The 19,899-nt window shown below is 38.1% G+C and overlaps 2 protein-coding genes and 1 pseudogene across 13 annotated transcripts in view; 1 reads left to right on the top strand and 2 right to left on the bottom strand.

Moving 5' to 3' along the window:
- HDHD2 (haloacid dehalogenase like hydrolase domain containing 2) overlaps positions 1-19,899 on the top strand; it is a 56,477-nt gene that overhangs the window by 8,800 nt on the left and 27,778 nt on the right. For 7 of the 9 annotated variants that reach the window (XR_012032595.1, XR_012032596.1, XR_012032594.1 and 4 more), the window contains exons 3-5: positions 3,508-3,716; positions 6,728-6,812; positions 19,390-19,606. Coding sequence is in view for 6 of the 9 variants with exons in the window: in XM_072829499.1 (XP_072685600.1) it covers positions 3,508-3,716; positions 6,728-6,812; positions 19,390-19,606 (511 nt within the window). In the remaining 3 variants the exon portion in view is untranslated. Of the gene's footprint in view, positions 1-2,276; positions 2,510-3,045; positions 3,112-3,507; positions 3,717-6,727; positions 6,813-19,389; positions 19,607-19,899 lie in introns of those variants that run through there. The other 2 variants (XM_072829502.1, XM_072829501.1) reach the window with 2 other exon arrangements.
- On the bottom strand, positions 267-1,412 carry LOC140634826 (GTP-binding nuclear protein Ran-like; annotated as a pseudogene).
- Positions 1,667-19,899, bottom strand: part of KATNAL2 (katanin catalytic subunit A1 like 2) — a 115,341-nt gene continuing 97,108 nt past the window's right edge. For all 4 annotated transcript variants that reach the window (XM_072829489.1, XM_072829491.1, XM_072829488.1 and 1 more), the window contains one exon: positions 1,667-2,053. In XM_072829489.1, the coding sequence (XP_072685590.1) occupies positions 1,854-2,053 (200 nt within the window). In that variant the 3' untranslated portion in view covers positions 1,667-1,853. The remainder of the gene's footprint in view (positions 2,054-19,899) is intronic.

Below are 19,899 nucleotides of genomic sequence, written 5' to 3'. Positions count from 1 at the left end.
TTTTTTTTTTTTTTTCCATTCGAAACACAACTTTATTCTGATTCCAAATGAAAAGGAATGGGAATGACAGTGACACGAGATTTCACCACTGGATATAGTGATGGGACTATAGCAGTCTCATATCTGAAACTCAGGAGGGAAACAGTTGCGTTCCAAAACAGCTAAATATGCAGGTCCAAAAAATGAAGGTGCTTTTCAAACTACCATACTCACTCCAAAGCCCGTTCGTCTCCTTCAGCACCCCAAAGGTAAAGTTACATATTCAGCTATGTAAGAAAGTGGCAAACACTCCACCCCCCCCCGCCCCCCCCCGACATCACAGGACAGTTGCCTATAAAACTAGACTTCTGACCCCAGGCTTTCTCACAGGGCACTTTCTCACAGAGAGCGTCCTCGTCCTCATCCAGGAGAGCAGTTGTCTGAGCAGCCTCTAGATCAGGTTCATACTGTGCTGCCAAAGCTAGATCCATGATAATCTCTGGTGGGGCAAGAGCAGGTATGGTGGCAAACTCCCAAGTTAGGGTCTCCATTTAGTTTTCTAGCAAGCCCTGTGAAGAGCTTTTCAAAGTTGTAGTTACTTTTGGCAGAAATGTCAATAGTACTAAAGGTTCTTCTTTCAGTGGAAGACAATAGACTTTGCCTTAATTGTTCTGTCCTTAATGTCTACTTTGTTGGGACACTTGGGTGGCTCAGTGGTTGAGCATCTGCCTTCAGCTCAGGACGAGATCCTGGAGTTCCAGGATGGAGTCCCACATCGGGCTCCCTGTGAGGAGCCTGATTCTCCCTCTGTCTGTGTCTCTGCCTCTCTCTATGTCTCTTACGAATAAATAAATAAAATCTTTAAAAGAAAATATGTCCATTTTGTTGCCACACAGCACAATGGGGATGTTTGCACACTCCTACCAAATCTCTTTGTCAGTTAGGCTCATTCTTGTAAATAACTCTTGACATTACATTAAATGTTATAATGACACACAGGGCTTGGATGGAATAGCCATCCCTAAGCCCACCAAATTTCTCCTGACCAGCCATTTTCCCTACATTGAACTTAATAAGCCCTCTGTTGGTATGGACCTCAACACCCAAGGTGGCTGCTACTTCTCAAAATTCACCAGTCAGATGATGTTTCATGAATGTAGTTTTTCCAGTTACCACCATTCCCAACCAACCAGCACAAGTTTGAACTGGACTTGGGGTCCTCCTTGGGCAGCCAAGCATGTTGGTGCTTCCAAGGAACATCTCTGGCCCATCTCACTGAGCTCTTATATTTCTGACAGATCAACCACAACACTTAATGCAAGTCTACATATAAATTGGGGATATGGTAAAAATTTATTTAAGCGAACTGATGTTAGTGCTTCCGAATTCTGAAAAAATTACTCATCAGTCAGAACTAATAATGTTATTAAGTACCTTCATCCTAAAATACTTTAGAGAAGTTTTCAAAAATCAGCAGTACTTAGCATGTGGTGCTTATCATTTTCCAACCTTAAAACATTCATAGTATGCTGTTTTTTTTTTTTTTTTTTTTTTTTCAGAAAATGCAGTGATTAGTGTCACAGCCAGGTGTTAGACCAAAAGATGGAAAAAGACTTTGTATTCTCAAGAAGCTTATTTCCCATTTGGGGAATCAATAAACAGAGAGAGGCTTATGTATCTGGTAGGCCTCTGTTGGAATCTATCAGTTTAGTTAGAGTTACAATATTCATTATAAGTGGACAACATGTTTAAAGCCAAAAGAAAACCTGTTGCAGAGTTGGACTTTGTCTTGACACAGTTTCTCTTTCTAGAGTTGGCTTTCTAGAGAAAAGGATGCCTGTTGATCAGTCTCTTCTTCTATTGGAGTAGAGCTTCTACTGCTTTAATGATGAGCTTTCTATTCGATTGAAAGAAAAATCTTGGGATCCCTGGGTGGCGCAGCGGTTTGGCGCCTGCCTTTGGCCCAGGGCGCGATCCTGGAGACCCTGGATCGAATCCCACGTCGGGCTCCCGGTGCATGGAGCCTGCTTCTCCCTCTGCCTGTGTCTCTGCCTCTCTCTCTCTCTCTCTGTGACTATCATAAATAAATAAAAATTAAAAAAATAAAAAATAAAAAGAAAGAAAAATCTTTTATTTGTAGTAAACAGTGGACACCATCTCTAAGTTGCTCAGTAAACTGTGAACCTGCCAGTTTGCGGGGACAAGAACCTACACATTGTTCTCTTACTGGCACCAACTGGCATGGGGGTGGGGGGTGGGGAGGGTTCCATCGCAAAGAAATCACTAGACTCTGTCACTGCTGGCTTTGGTTTCTGTGGAAGGAAAGAGACTATGGGAAGTTGAAGGACTAGTCAAAAGAAAAGTTTTTTTTTAATCCACATTAAAAGTGATGTGGTAATTTCCATACTTGTACTTGTTCATTTTTAATTCTATTGGTAGTAGTTCTGTTGAAGTAATCAGTTTCTTTTGAGAGGTAAACCACCACATTTAATGTGTTTTTCAGAAAAGCTCTCACACAGACACTGTACAGGTAATCATAATTACAGCAAACCATTTAATCATGGAAATTCATTTAATGCTCTTTGGGTGAATACCTAAAAATATTTTTTCTGATTTATTTGCTTGCTTGTTTTAATTGTGGTTGGTGCTGTTAGGTTTTGTGTCCATTTGAGACAGGTGTAAAACCGACTGAGCCATCCAAAAAAAAGCAACAGGATATTGATATAAAATTTTAAATTGTGACTAAATTAAAATTATTTTTAGATTTTGGATTAAAATACTGTAGGTCTAACAAAATAATTTCCATTTGTAAAGAAAGCTAGACTATCATGAATTGTCTCTCTGGTACCGGCTTACCAGTTTAGGTTCCAGAAGCAGATCATAAAATCAAACAATCCTGTATGTAGGTAGTTCAGGGGGAAAACACATTTCAGTCTGGACAACTGGAATGTTTCTTTGAGCTTTCCAGACAGCTTCTGCCTATTAACTTAGTAACAATTAGTGTTGAGCCACTAATTGGGAAGAAGGGAAAAACATTCTGAAGTATCCTCTGTTCTGTTGATATAGATCAGAAGCTGTACCAGCATAGATCGGAGTTCCTACTGCCACACACACACACCCCAGCTGTGCAAAGTGAGCATTCACTTAACTCCTTGGCTTCTGTTGTCCCAAATTTAAGAGAAGGTTGTACTAGTAGATAATCTCTAAGGTAACTTATCTTTCATAATCTGTGAGTACAGTGGTTACCAAGCTTTGTTTTTTTCACTTTACTAAAACCCTGTGGCAAAACTTAGTTATAGAAGACTCTCAAAAAGGTAGACATAGGTTTTACATTTTGACTTTGCATCCTTTGGAGATGAAGCAGTCCACGGGGTGTGGATAATTTGTAAAAAAGCTCATTAGCAGTAAAAATTTTTACATGGTGACTTACTCTTCATTTTCTGACCTTTGGCAAGTGCTATCAAATTAGATTTTATGGGGATTAGGATGTAAAAGCTGCCTATTGACATCTAAATTTTACTTTCCCAGGTTACGCGGTGCTTCTGTAATCGTTAGGTTTGTGACCAATACAACCAAAGAGAGCAAGCAAGACCTTTTGGATAGGTTGAAAAAATTGGAGTTTGATATCTCTGAAGATGAAATATTCACTTCTCTGACTGCAGCCAGAAATTTAGTAGAGCAGAAACAGGTTCGACCCATGCTGCTAGTGGATGATCGGGCACTACCTGATTTCAAAGGTAGGGGAAATTGGAAAGACACAGAAATTGGTTCTTCATATTTGCTTACAAATCATTCTAAAACTGGACATTTACAAGTGTCTTTGTCAGATTGCCTCTTATTATTATGGAAATGGTCAACAGTTTTAATCTAAATTCATGTTTCCCAAACCTATTTTGACCACAGTCCACAGTATGCACACATAATATAGTAACCCAGTAGATATATGTTTGTGTTTATGTATGTTAAACAGTACTTACTTTTGGAAATGTACTCCATTCTCTATTTGGTTTATTTAATTGTTTGATTTTCATGCTGCTTAGAGCCCTCCAAATTAGCTTCACAATCTGCTAATGAATCATGGCCCACAGTTTGAAAAAACACAGGTCAAAATCACTTTGTGTATTATAATCCTTAATCTAGGAGTCACTGTATTAGTTTGAATAAATGAGATAAACTAAGATCTACTTACTTAAAAATAAGTCTTGGAATCTTACATTTTATTTCAGTTTTTGTTAATAGAATTAATCTGATCCCACTTAAAAATGATTGATTATAGGGAGTTTATATTTATGCTAGACTTGGCTTTTGAGACTGATGAATAAATCTTAATAATATTGTGAAAAAAGGTATTCTGTATAGTGTGAGGTTTTTGCAATGCCCATAAAGTATTTTCAATCAAAATAAAATAAAACTATTTTCTCTTTGGAAAAATTAACAGACTCTGGGAAAATACCCTGGTTTTATGAAGCTTTGCCACATTACTTTTATAAATGACAGAGTGAAATGACACAATATGGAAAAATGGGCATAAAAGCCTCATTATAAAACCATATGATGGCTTTACAAATAATGATTAGGGAAATTCAGCATGAATATGTTGTATATCATTAGGCAGAACCTCAAAACTTCTCAGGAAATAGAACACTGTATCAAGCAGAATTATAATTTTAAGGAACAGAAGCCAACAGAAAATACATTTCTTAAAAGGATCTAAATGCTGACAGTGCACCTCCTATGGAGATTTGTCAATAGCTAGCAAAATGTATCTGAAGCAGAACTGCCACTTGTAGGAATCTATTCCTAAGAGGTGGCTACAAAAATACACAATGGCATACAATCAAAGTTGTTTGTTACGGTCTTATTTGAAATAACAAAGGATTGGAAACAACCCAAATGTTCATTGGAAAGGATTGTTTAAACTATGATATGTCCACAAAATAGAATGCCTTGTAGCTGAAATATAAGTAAGGGCAAATTCTGTCTCTTGATAAGGAGTGGTCTTCATAAGCTATATGAAGTGAAAAAGGGAGTTGTAGAAAACCTTACATATTTTCTGTGTAAGAAAATGAGAGGGAAATGGAGATCTATGGATTTGTCTTATAATTGTGAAAGGAAGCTAAAGAAGAATAAATGGGGGGATCCCTGGGTGGCGCCTGCCTTCGGGCCAGGGCGTGATCCTGGAGTCCTGGGATCGAGTCCCGCATCGGGCTCCCTGCATGGAGCCTGCTTCTCCCTCTGCCTGTGTCTCTGCCTCTCTCTCTGTCTCTCTCTCTCTCTCTCTCTCTGTGTCTCTCATAAATAAATAAATAAAATCTTTAAAAAAAAAAAGAAGAAGAAGAATAAATGGGAAACTAGGAAAAGTAGTTATCTAAATGGGAAGGAAGGGAGAAATGGATTAGGAGACAAAACTTCTCTAAAAGTACTTTGTATAGCTTTGCCTTTGGAACCATGTAAATATTTTGCATATTTAAAAGACAACTAAATGGTAAAAAATAATCCAGTCCCTGAAAACTAAAATCAAATTGAAACAAGTAAATTTAATTCTGTATCAAGTTGGTGGCATAAACCACTTAGAGAAAAGAGTTACTTCAAATGACTTTAAAATACAATATTTTGATTGTTCATGGTGTGATAAATTCTAAGGGTAAAAACTACATTCGATAGTCTTAGTGTTATTAGTAATGTTGATAGTATTATTTTTAAATTATAGATACAGGATAAAGCAAAGTAGTAATTATGCTAATATTGGTAGTACCCATGATTTTATGTGTAAGTGAAAAGAGATACAAATATAAAAATCAAATAAGCTGTATATTACTAATTTTGAATCAAAAATGTCATTATCAAAAAAAAAAAAAAAAAGATGTCATTATCAACTCCCTTGTTCTCTGAAAAAATACACATTATCCAGATCTTCCACTGCAAAGACCTGGAAGCAGTGATAGCCAGTGCTCAGATGGTGGTGCACTACCATTTCTGAATTACTCACTACTTGTGGCTACTATAAGGAGGAAGTTGGGAATCTAGGTCTCTGCTCTATTTCTTCCCCTCACATTTTGGTGGAATTGACAATAAGAATGCTTCAGGGCAGGCATTGAGTGAGGCAAATAGGCTTAGTTATATAGATAAGCCACAAAACCTTTCATCAGACTTTTAATAACTGTAATAGTGAATGTACCTGTTTGGTTTTCATATCTGAAGTTCTGTTATCAGATACCAAGACTTTAAAATATGCTTTAATTATAGAATAATATTTGTGGAACTAAGAGTGGATTAAGCATTAAGTAGAAACCTGTAGAATCTATAGGCATTCCGTATTTATCATGAATGTGTTAACCTCAGCTGTGTCAATTAGAAAGTTTAATTTCCTTGCCTCTTAGACTTTTAGTCCCTCATCAGTTGCTATTGATCTGATAGCTCATAGAGAACTCATCGCTGTTCTTGTTGATTGTAATCAGTAAAGCTTTTTAAAGTTAGAAATTGTCACTTGTTTGAGAACATCAAGTTACAAGTTTCCATTGAGATCTTCTAGTTACTGAGTAGCTATAACACCATGGAAAAAGAATATGCAAAAATACTAGGAGACTTTTTTTAAGTATTGCTTATACCTCCAAAGTACATTGGGCAGGATAATATCTTAAATTTCAGAGTATGGCTACAGCAAAAATTTGTATTTGATTGACTAAAGCCATTTTATTATAAAACATATCATTGCTGTTAACAATTACATATTTTTTTCCATTCCCAGGCATACAAACAAGTGATCCTAACGCTGTGGTCATAGGATTGGCACCAGAACATTTTCATTATCAAATTCTGAATCAAGCCTTCCGGTAAGTCTTTAGCTCTTTATTTTTCATCTGATCATATAATCCCCTCTTCCCTTCCTGAGTCTCTGTCATGGAAGGTTATAGATATATTTTACTTTCTGGCCACCCAAATTGTACATGAGGATAGATGTCTTCAAGATAACTTCAAGATCAACATTAAATCATATTTATTGCTAGCTTGCTTAGTTTTTTAAAAATAATCAGTATGTTAGAAAGTGATGATCATTGGGGTTTTTCTGGTTTGTAGAATCAATTATCTTGGGGCAGAAATTCAGAATAAAATTGCAGCTCTGAAGCTAGCAAATTTGTAATGGAACCCAAGTCCATGTGCCCAGTGGGCAGCAAAGCCAGTCACTGAGACATATCAGGTTTGCAGCAAGGAAAGAGTTTATTCAAGAAGCAGCCAGAAGAAGAGACTGGAGGACTAGCTTCTAATCTGCCTCCTCCAAGGAGGGAGAGAACAAATGTTTTATAATCAGAGGGGTTGAGATTATATACGTATTGATGAAAAGGGCAGGGAAACTTACATAGCTGTTAATGAGAAAAGATGGATTGTGATCATTGAGCAAACGTATGTAACATCCCATGTTCACTTTGGGGTGAGGATTTGACACCAGAATGGGACAAAATTGAGCCCTGACATCAAAATGGTATCTTAGGACAAAGAGAAGAAGGTTGCTAGAGGCATGCTCTGAGAACTGACATGAACTGAATGGGATCTTGGGTTATATCCAGCAAGGAACGCTGGGCTTTGCTTGTTCATAGGCTGGAACTGTATCAGATGACCTTGAGTCCAGGCTTCTGCAGAGACAGTTGATGGATATGTTAGTGGGGTCTGAAAAGATAGAATAGCTGATGAGGGGGCAACTGTTCTCTGAAAAACAAGCTTTACACTTTGGGCTTGTTTTAACCTCATTAATCCTGTGGGGCATGGTTTCAGTTTTATCTTTTATTATTATTCCTGTGATTCTCCATTGATTATGTTGTTCTCTGAAGGAAGGTATTACCTTGGTTAACACTCCAAAACAGTACATGTAATTCTTCCCTCAGTGACAGTCTAAGGGATTGAGAAAAGTTGACACATTTGACCACACTTTTTTTTTTTTTTAAGACTTGATTCATTTATTCATGAGAGACACAGAGAGAGGCAGAGACACAGGCAGAGGGAGAAGCAGGCTCCCTGTGGGGAGTCAGATGCAAGACTCAATCCCAGGACCCCAGGATCACGGCCTGAGCCAAAGGCAGATGCTCAACTGCTGAGCCATCCAGGTGTCCCTTGACCACATTTTCAAAGAAATTATTTGATAAGTGATATTAGTAGTCTGAACTGGGATGGTAGCAGTATGGTTGAAGAAGCAGATTTAGGTAGTAGTATCAGCATGACTAGATGGTTGGGTTTAGGGGGTGAATAAGACCAGTGAGTCAAGGGGATCCCTGGGTGGCACAGCGGTTTGGCGCCTGCCTTTGGCCCAGGGCGCAATCCTGGAGACCCGGGATCGAATCCCACGTCGGGCTCCCTGCATGGAGCCTGCTTCTCCCTCTGCCTGTGTCTCTGCCTCTCTCTCTCTCTGTGTGACTATCATGAATAAATAATAAAAAAAAAAAAAAAAAAAAAAAAAAACCAGTGAGTCAAGGTGGATGCCCAGATTTCTAACCTGAGCACATGTGACAGAGAACATTTTCTGTTTGGGGTTCAGGGGGTGATAAGGTGGCCTTTGTGGTATCTAACTGGAGGTGTTCCAATGGTTGCTGGCAGAAATGTGGAGAAATACAACATAGAAATGTTCTAAATCTTCACTTTTATGTCCATTTTGCTTAAATGTACTTTTCACTTTTGCTTTAAAAAGGAAGATGGCATCCTGGTTCTCATACTTAAGAATAGACTCTAGAGTGAGATTGATTTTTTTCCCTAGGATTTTTTATTTTTCATAGGTTTTTCATTTTTCATCTTGTCTTTTACTTCTTATCAAACCATTAAACCATGTTATTTGCCTTTGAATTTATGATAAGTAGCTCTAAATATTGCATCAGGATACACTGAACTTGCTTAAAAAATTTTTTTATAATGGCTAGGTAAATTTTTGGTATTTAATTACAAAGAATGCGATAAAAAACATGATTTTCTTACCAGTATGAAGATCTACAGGAATCATACTAATGTATACTTGATGTAGAATTCATTTCTTGATGTAGATGTCCAAAAATGAGAATGTTTGTAGAAAACTTTAACTCACTACAGGGATCCCTGGGTGGCGCAGCGGTTTAGCGCCTGCCTTTGGCTCAGGGCGCGATCCTGGAGACCTAGGATCGAATCCCACGTCGGGCTCCCGGTGCATGGAGCCTGCTTCTCCCTCTGCCTATGTCTCTGCCTCTCTCTCACTCTCTCTCTGTGTGTGACTATCATAAATAAATAAAAACTTTTAAAAAAAAATTTAAAAAAAAGACTTTTTAAAATAATAATAATAATAAATAAAACTCACTACAGGGTTCACACACCTGGCCGTGTTATTTGCTGTTGATCTTGGAATTGGCTGTCCTCACAGATGGTCTTTGTGGCCAAAAAAGCACTTTGGGAACAGCTACCTTTTTTCTTCATGTGAACATTAATTTTAGATCCTTGGTTAATAGAAACTACAGCTACTTAATGCACTTTTATTTGTGACTCTCTTAGTCACTGTGATAGTCAAGTCTTTGTTTAAAAGGAACAAACTCGGGATCCCTGGGTGGCGCAGCGGTTTGGCGCCTGCCTTTGGCCCAGGGCGCGATCCTGGAGACCCGGGATCGAATCCCACATCGGGCTCCCGGTGCATGGAGCCTGCTTCTCCCTCGGCCTGTGTCTCTGCCTCTCTCTCTCTCTTTCTCTGTGACTATCATAAATAAATAAAAATTGAAGAAAAAAAAAAAAAGATTTAAAAAAACAAAAAAAAAAAGGAACAAACTCACTTTTTCTAGTTGCTCAGTATCCATTCACTGTATTTTATTTCCTGAAGACCCATTGTTATGCCATGTTGCTTGAAGATGTGGGGTACATGGTATTAAAATTTATTTTGCTTCACCTACTTGAGTTATCCTACTTTAGCTTCTTGGGTTGCTGGGGGCAGGAGGAGTGGACTATCTGACCTGCTCCTTAAGTAAGGTTTACCACTATGCCAAAGTCAGTCTTCATGTGAAATGAAGAACCTGCTATGATTTTTACTTCTAAACTTAACCCATTACCTTTTATCCATTTCTTTAGCCACAGAATTCAAGGAGAGGGTATTGACTGATTTTAGCTGGTAATTTGGGAAGGACATATTTAATAGGAAGTTGGGAGGTCTCTGTCTTAGATGATTACTAGACTCAGGGTAATAAAAATGTATGTTGACATAATACTGACTTTGTAATTGCTCGGATGCTGTCTAATTAGTACACTTCCCTAACCATATTGATTTTTTTAAACACTACATTTTAAAACATTACAGTGCATTTATAGGTCAACTCTAATTTCACAAATGCACTTAACAGCTGGGTGGAGAATTAACAGAAGGATTTTAGGTCTTGCCCTTCTTTGCATATTGATGTCTCCACAGAGACTATGCCTTCCAACCAATGACTACAGCTGTTTGGATTGTGTGTGGCAAATATAGACATCTCAAATGAACCACCGATTAGTTAAATTACTATTCAGGTTGATAATGAGAATAAGCATTGGATTTTAAACCCCGTTGCATAGCTGCCTTGAATAACAGCTTTAGGGACATATTGCCCTCGGGCAGATACATCAACCTTCCATATTACACTGCCTCTTATTTACTGTGTTTTGAATGGATAACCCCCCCCCCCCCGCAAAACAGACACACACACACACACACACACAAATGCATAGTACAGTCTGTCTACAAATATGTCTTAAATGTCTGAAATCCAGAAACCTGAATTTAAAGAATTGATTTAAGGAGAGGATAAGAACGACCTATAGGGAATAGACATAATTTGGGTTTGGATTCTAGAAGACATTCAAATCCTAAAAGCCATAGATGGCTTTCCCCCCTTTTATCTAATACTGAAAGATACAAAGTATAACATAATGAACACTCTTAAAATCTTTTTTTTTTTTAAGATTTTATTTATTTATTCATGAAAGACTGAGAGACAGAGAGAGCGCCAGAGACAAAGGCAGAGGGAGAAGCAGGCTCCATGCACCAGCAGCCCGATGTGGGATTCAATCCCGGGTCTCCAGGATCGCGCCCTGGGCCAAAGGCAGGCGCTAAACCGCTGCGCCACCCAGGGATCCCCATAATGAACACTCTTATGCCTATCAACCAGTTTAAGAATTCTAAATTATAAGCACATTTGATATCCCCTGAATATCGTTCCTTGATTTTATCACCCAAGACCCAAAAGTAATCATGGTTTTGAATTTTGTGTTTATCATTGTCATATATTTGTTTATACTTACCACATATGGTAGGTATCCCTAAACAATATGTAGTATTATTTTGCATGTTTTATACTTTATGTATTCATCAATTTGCTTTATCCCCTGGTAGTATTGTATGATTCATCAACATGAATATCCATAGCTCCAGTTCATTCATTTTCACAGCTGTAGTACTAGTTTGTAGCAAGGTCTTTTTTCATCTGCTGACCTGAGTTAGAAGCCCAAAGCTTGAGCATTTTATTAATAGACTAATTATAATTAAATTTGATGATCTTTATTAGGAGAAAGGATGCTAGGCAAGCAGATTGCTTAATAACCTAACTTGAACTTAAGTTACAAGACTAAAAAAAAAAAAAAAAATTCAGCGCAAAAGTATTATGTTTTCATTGTAGGAAAGTTTAAATACTCAAAAAGGAAAAGAATAAATAAAATTTCCTGTAATCCTGCCACCTAAAGAGAGCCCAGTTAACATGCTAGCACACAGCTCATTTGTTTCCATGCACATAAATATTTAGATGAAAATAAGATATATATATATATACACATATATATATACATATACACACACACACACACACACACACACACACACACTGTGGTCACTTGCTTTTTAAAAACCCCACAATGTATTGTGCATGTTTTTCTATATTCTTAAATAGTCTTCCAAAACATGTTTGATTCCCACAGCATATTCCACTTCAAAAAGTGCAGTACATTGTGTAGCTGTCGGCTTCCTATCCTTGGTTATTTCCAGGATATTGAGGTTAGTTTTTAAAAAATGAGAACACATATTTTAGGCAGTATTTATGGTTATTCCTGAAGATTGTTTTCAGAAGTATATGGTTGCTGAGTCAAAGGAATTTGGGGAGAAAACTACAGAGAATTGTTTAGCCTAGGAAAAATTAGGGGTTTTTTCCTCCTAACTTAAGAGTAGCTTCTTAAAATGTCATTAAAACTGAAAAAAATGACACCCCAACTTTCACAGTTAAATGCAGAGATGAAGGCTGCTTAAGAATAACGTTTTGAAACTTTGTTGATGACTTATTTTCTATAACTGTTGCCAGATACAGGAATCCTCTGAAAGTCTTAGAGGTGTGCAAAAATTAGGGTGTTTTGTTGTTGTTGTTGTTGTTGTTGTTTTGGTTTGGGGAGGAGATTCTTATCTCCATAAATGGTTTTTCTGTTCAATGTTGAATTGCTTTCTTTTCCCTGTCTCCTTAAGAAAAACTAAAACATTTAATTACTTCAGTATATTCAGTTCCTTAGAAAGGGAAGAAAAAAACCAATAGTAATGGCCTTAGTTATTAAGGCATTTGGATGGGAACTCCTGAATTTTTTCTTGTTGTTTAGAGCCCTGGGCATGAGGAATTCCAGAGCAATGTGGCAGCAGGGCTTAAAGTAGAAATAATTTCTGTGGGCTTTTTCTATTTTGAAAGGGCTGACTGCTATGCAGTTTTTTAAATTAAAGTCCAGACTGTAAAAATAAAACACTTTGGATGTAGGAAATTGTTTAAGACTTAAGAACTTGAGTTATGTGAAGCATTTCATTAGTATATGCAGGAGGACAGCTTTATATGCCAGTCTGAAAATCAGGATACAGAACTGAATTGAGTATCAGTCACTACTCTTATTTTTTAACTAATTGGGGGAAATTCTTTTATGGTCCAGGCACTCTAGCTACTCCAAGTAAAAGCTTCCAGCGAATAAATCACATAAATATACTACTACTGATCTTTTAAAATTTGATGTAAAATATGCATGGTAAGGTATACAAATTGTCAGTATACAACTCAGTAAAATTGTACACATAGCTATGCCTATGTAACCCCCACTCTGATCAAGAGATGGAACATTTACAGCACCCTGAAAGGCTCCCTACCCCGGCAACACCACCCCCCTTTCTTAAGATCACCACTGTGATTTCTGTGTGTACTGCCAGTTCTTGATCTTCATATGAATGAAATCATAATTGTAACATATTCACCTGTTCTTGAGATTACCCAAGTTGTTGCATGTAGCAATACTTAGGTTTTGTTTTGTTTCTCTTTTTTTATTGTTGGCCTTTTTGTACAGTAGTCCATGGTGTGGCTATTCCACAATGTGTTTATTTATTCTGCCATTAATGGTCATTTAGATTGTTTCCAGTTCTGGCTGTTATGAATAAAGCTACTACAAACATTCTCCTACCTGTCTTTGGGTGGCATATGTACTCATTTCTCTCAAATCTGCATCTAGGAATTAAATTACTGGGTAATAGGATATGTACTTGTTTAGATTTAGTAAATATTGCCAAACAATTTTTCCAAAGTGATTATACCAAGTCTTATGTTCCCACTAGTTACTAATGAGAGTTCTATCTACTAATGAGAGTTCTATCTGCCCCCTCATTCTCACCAGTCCCTTGCCAGTCTGTGCGATTGTAGCTATTCTATTTGGTGTCTATAGTGTATCTTACTGAACTTCAATTTGTATTTCCCATATGCATAGTGATAACTTTATGATGTGCCCATTCAGTTCTTTTGCCTTTTCTGGTTGGGTTGTGTTTTTCTTATTGATTTGTAGGAGCTCTTTATTTGTTATATGTGTACAAGCCTTTGGTTAGATATATGTACTGCAGCGATCTTATTCCTATCTGTGGTTTGCCTCTGTTAGTAGTAGGAGAATACATTATAGAATATTGAGAATACTAACTGTATATGAGAACATGGAGTTCTTAATTTTGATGGAATCCAATTTGTCAATATTTTCTTCTGTTCTGCTTAAGAAATCTCTGCCTACCCCATAGTCATGAAGGTATTTTCCTGTTTTTTTTCTACCAGCTTTACTGTCTACCTTTAATAAATAAGTCTAAGGTCTATTTTGAATTAATTTTTGTGAATTATGTGATGTAAATTTTCATTTTTCTTCCGATACAGATAGCCAGTTGTTTCAGCAGCATTTATTGCAAAGAGCCACTCTTTTTTTTTTTTTTTTTTTTTTTTTTGAGCCACTCTTTTTATTATAGAATTGCAGTAGTGCTTCTGGTGCTTTTGACATAAATCAAGGGACTATAAATGTATGGCTGTCTTTCTGGATTTTTTATCTGTACTTATGCTGCTCCATACTGTCACGAATACTGTAGCTTTAGAAGTCTTAATATCCAGTAGTGTACATTCTTCAACTTTAATCTTGTTTAAGATTGTCTTGGCCATTCTACATCTTTAGAATTTCCACATAAATTTTGGAATCAACTTGTCGATTTACACACACAAAAAAAGCCCCCTGGGAGTGTGATTGATAAATCTATGAATCAGGGTGGAATTTACATCTGAACAGTGATGTCTCTTCCAGTCTATGAAAATGGAATAATCTCCATTTATTTAGGTTTGGTCTTTACACTCTCTCAGCAATGTTTTTGCAGTTTATTTAGAGTATGGGTCTTAGACTTTTTGTTAAATTAATCTTTGTATTTCATGTTGTTTGATGCTATTATAAGTGGTATTTTATTAAATTTCATTTTTAAAGCTCTTGCTAACACAAAGGAATATAATTGAGTTTTTTATATGTTAACCTCCTATTTATTGATTTTATATTTTCTTGCTAATTCTAGTAAATTATTTGTGGAGTCTTGTTTTGTTTTGGGTTTTGGGTTTTTTTTAAATTTTATTTATTTATTCATGAGAGACACAGAGAGAGTGGCAGAGACACAGGCAGAGGGAGAAGCAGGCTCCTTACAGGGAGCCTAATGTGGGACTTGATCCCAGAACTCTGGGACCACGCCCTGACCCGAAGCCCGATGCTCAACCACTGAGCCACCCAGGCGTCCCTTGTAGAGTCTTTTGGATTGGATTTTCTACATAGACAGTTGTGTCACCTATAAATAATGACAGTTTTACTTCTTCCCTGCCAACCTTTATGTTTTCATTTCTTTTTCTTGCTTTATTTTACTGTCTGTACTAAGACACAACTGCAGTACTAAGTAGAAGTGCTGATAATAAATAGCCTGGTATTGATGAGACAGTTACTCTGTCAGTCTGACACTGGAAATATTTTGAAGGTTTCAATTAATTGTTAATGAGATTTTTCTTTGATATATTTCATGATTTATTGTTTTAATTTGAGCTTTTGGTAGTTTGTCTTTCTCAGGTTGATTGGTATTAGTTTTATTTATTTATTTTTAAAGATTTTATTTATTCATGAGAGACACACAGAGAGATAGAGGCAGAGACACAGGCAGAGGGAGAAGCAGGCTCCATGCAGGGAGCCCAACGTGGGACTCGATCCCAGGTCTCCAAGATCAGGCTCTGGGGTGCTAAACTGCTGATCCACCTGGGCTGCCCCGATTGGTATTAGTTTTAAATGTATTATTGAGTATCAAGGTTTTGACAATCATTTATTTCAATGGTTCTCAACCAGGGACACTTTTGCTTCCCAGGGAACATTTGACAATGTCTAGAGACATTTTTGGTTGTCACAGCTGGGGATGAGGATTGCTACTGGCATCTAGTGGGTAGAAGCCAGGGATGCTACTAGGACAGACACCAGTGCATTTGCTAGTCCAAAATGTCAGTCATGCTGAGAATGAAAAGCCCTGATCTGTATCACCCTCTTCATTTGATAAGAAACTGAGGCCCACAAATATGAAGTGATTTGCTGTTACCTATTTTAAGTAGCAGAGATCCCACACTTCCTATATTTATGAAGAAAAGTAATTGTCATCATCTGATAGATACTATGAAAAGGTTTGCTTTTATCTTCTTAATTCCTCAAGAAGGTAAGCATCACTCCTCATGTTATATACATCAGGACATTGAGACAGGCGGACCTTCATCCATTAATTTATTCAGTAAACATTTAGGGAGAGGTGCCAGAGTTTTTTGTTTGTGTTTTAGAAGTAGGAGATACAGGGATGAGTAAAACTGATGGGCATAGTGGAAATTATATTCTAGTGAGGAAGACAGACCAGTAACAGTTGAGTAAGGATGATGAACTATGGAAAGTGATACAAAGAAAAAAGGGTGAGGAGGGAAGAGATTAGAGGCGAGGAGGAAGCCCACCTTCGATGTGGAGGTTGGAAATGCTTCTTTATTGTGCTGACATTGAAGCTGAGACCCAAAAAAGGAGCAGAAGATAGCTGTGGTAAAAGTCCGGGGGACTGTGTCAGGTGGAGGGGACAGTGTGGATGTGGGCTGATGCGAAAGAGAGTGACATGGTTATGAAGTGAGAAGAGACTATTGTGTCTGGCATACCACCATCGAGAGGGAAGGTGACTTAAGACTGGAGACATAGACAGGGCAAAGCCTTAAGCTGCAGTGAGGACTTTGCATTTTATACTATTTGCAGTGAGAAGTTGCTGAGGTCTTCTGAGCAGGGGAGGGAAGTGATCTCCTCTGTATGTTTAAAACTGCCACTATTGCCTGTACAGTCGATTGGAACAATGGAGCAAGAGTAGAAAGCAGGAAGGCTGGTTAAGAGACCATTGCAGAAGTTCAGGAGAGAAGGAAGACAATTTTGAGATATTTTATTCTTGTTTTGGAATTGGAAATTACTGGATATGGGAGTATCCATACTCCCATACATAGGGTGTGGGAGGATGGGCAAAAGGGAAAAGGCAAGGATGGCTACTAGGAGTCTGGCTGAGGACCTGGGTTGAATATATTGAGATGGGAAAGATTGGGGGAATGACCGTTTTCAGGGGGGCAGGAAGAAAAGGACTAACTAGTTTGACATTTGTACATATGGGAGTGTCTGACAGTTACTAAAGCTGCCGTGTGATTTCATTTCCAAATGCTCCATTTTCAGTGGAAATGATGAAAAGTTTATTGTTTTCCTAGAAACGTTATTTAGAAAGACCGTATAGTACATTTGGAAGAGTACTAGGTTGGTTTTCAGAAGTTCTCTGGGTTGTACGCTCCTCAGTGGTGCGATGATTTTGGCCACCATCTCCGGATGATCTCTTCATCCAACAATGGGTGTGTGGACTTGATGTTCCTTGAGGTCCCTTTTCAGCAGTGTTTTGTAGCTGTGAACATAAGCTGTCCCCTCAGTTTTTCTCTCACTGCTCTGCCTAGAATTTCTGTGTCGTCGCCCTGCTCCTGGACTAGGACTTGTTATGAGTTTACTTTGCCTACATGGAGTTTACAGCCACAGATATTTGAATCAGGCCTTTCTTGTGCCTTTCCCCCCCTTATTTCTTGAACCTCAATAGTTTTATAGTTAGATATAGACAGAAAATTCTCAGATTTCCTGATGTTGCATTCCTTGTTCTAACAAAAGCAATTGATCCTTTGTTGCCCTGACTAGGAGTGTAAAAACACTCCAAGTATTGCAGTCCAATGTTTAACTATAAAAGATCTTTTAATCTGTGTCCTAGCAAACATTCACCTTTTGGTCCATCCTGAATATGCCTTGGCTCTTCAAAGATTCAGTAAAGCCCACATTGTGCAGAGACGGTGGGTAACAGCAGGAACCACTTCCCTGAGAAATGCCTGTCCTCTCCAGCCTAGTGTAGAACCGGTTCCCATTTAGGGAAATGTGGAGGAACCCACAGTTCAGCCCTTCCAGGGAAGGCACTAAAGTACTGCCTAGGAATTAAGTACACACATCAATCAAGCTAAGTCTTATCCCCAGTTAATATATAATAAAATATTAACAAAGCTAAATCAAATGAGTTTTCAGTTTAGCTATGTAAGTGGAAAGCAATTTTGAGGTCTGTTGCATAAAGAATTCCAGTTCCGTGGTAGAGTAGCAAATAAATGGGATTGGGGGTGGGGTGACAAGGGCGGGGCGGGCGGGGGGAGTAGATAAATCACCGGTTATTATCTCACTGCTATCAGCAGTGGTTCTTTAAGGCCAACATAGTGGCTTTATCAGGTTTTCTAACAGTTGGATTTCAAGATTTGTTTGAAGAAGTAAATTTGTATTAATTCTAGTGAATACATTTGAAGGATCCATCCTGTGCTGTGAGCAATTCATAGTAACTAACAATAAGGCCCTGTAATAGTCCAGTATTGGTTTTTACTTAATAAAATATTTAATCATAAATGTCTGAATTCTGCATCTCCCACAGGAAGGCATTTCTGTGCCCACTGACAAGGATAATTTAGCAGTTTCATAGTTGAGCGCTTAATTACTCATAATTGTGAAGGGTAAGATGTGATGAATTCCTCCTCAATGGACATACTAAATATTTTAACTAAGGAGATGACTTAAAGTAAATTAAGCTAGTGAGATCATTTATTACATTGGTTAAAAGCAGTTTAAGAAATCTATCCTGTCCCACATTCCATTAGATGAGAATACGTGCATGATTGTTCCTGCTCTGTGACATGTGCAGGCTGCACTGTTGGGATGGAAGGCAGGTGTTTGGGGATGGGGGTTGGGAAGAGAGTATGAAGAAGTTGGTGTGGTTTTCTGGATTTGTGCTGTTAGGTTTTGCCTGAGTCACTCATGAGGATCCTTAGCTATATGTGGAGTTTGGTTCTCAAACTAATGGGAACATCCTTTATGTCCTTTTGGTTGGTCTGAGAGCATTTGTCCTACATCAGAACAAAGGAAAGGACTTGACAGCAGGGTCTCCCTTAAACCTTGTTGGTGCATTCTTCAGGGAAGATGGTCTGAAGCAGTCAGAGGTAGAATGAAGAGGTAAAGGTACAAGCAGAATGTATTTGTAAAATGCTTTTTCTAAATTTCTGAATAAGAAAGAAACTTATATTTTGGAGTAGAGGAAAGAGGGATCCAGGTATTTCCGGAGTTATTAGCTGAATATGTCAGCTACAGTTACGTCGTATTGTAAAAGGCTCCAGAGCCCTCCTGCTTACCATTAGGGAAGGTTGAAACAACTTGTCTCATTAAGTTAAGCTTCATCCCTTGAGTGTCTTATTTAGCTTTACTTCTCTTCGTTCTCTTTCCCCAGTGATTTGGGTAAAGTATCTGAAAACCACTAAAGGTAAAAGGTTGAAGCAATCCCAAATTTAATAATCTATCACCTTTTCTTCGCGTATCTGAGTGTAATTCCCAGCAGTTCTTCGCGAATTCATTAGAAGACAGCAAGTCATTAAAAGTTAATAAGAAACTATTTGTTTCCGTGAGTGTGAATAAAACCACTTTGTGAGTCTGACATTCTTTTCCAGCCACAAAAGCCTTGCTTTTAGCCAATTTCCATTTTCTCTGTCTCCATAGCTTACTCCTGGATGGGGCACCTCTGATAGCAATCCACAAAGCCAGATATTACAAGAGGAAAGATGGCCTAGCCCTGGGGCCTGGACCATTTGTGACAGCTTTGGAGTATGCCACAGACACCAAAGCCACAGTAGTGGGGAAACCAGAGAAAACATTCTTTTTGGAAGCATTGCGGGACACTGGCTGTGAACCTGAGGAGGCCATCATGATAGGAGATGTAAGTAGTAAAGCCCAGGAAATGCCCAGAGCTTACCTGTCACGCTGGGAAGAGCCAACTTGGAAGTACTGCTTTGAAACACTAGCAGACTCTTACAGCAGCTATCAGATGGTAGTAATTGGGTACCTATAAACAGCTTACCAGAAGATGGTTAGTGATATTCTTCTAAAGAATTGAAATTTTGAGGGACGCCTGGGTGGCTCAGTGGTTGAGCGTCTGCCTTCCACTCGGCATGATCCCAGGATCCTGGGATCAGGTTCTGCATCTGACTCCCCTCAGGGAGCCTGCTTCTC

This window comes from Canis lupus, chromosome 6, assembly GCF_048164855.1.
Source record: "Canis lupus baileyi chromosome 6, mCanLup2.hap1, whole genome shotgun sequence".
In the NCBI taxonomy this organism is placed as follows: Eukaryota; Metazoa; Chordata; class Mammalia; order Carnivora; family Canidae; genus Canis; species Canis lupus.
The sequence above is the reverse complement of the archived record's forward strand: the minus strand, read 5'-3'. Positions and strand labels throughout refer to the sequence as shown.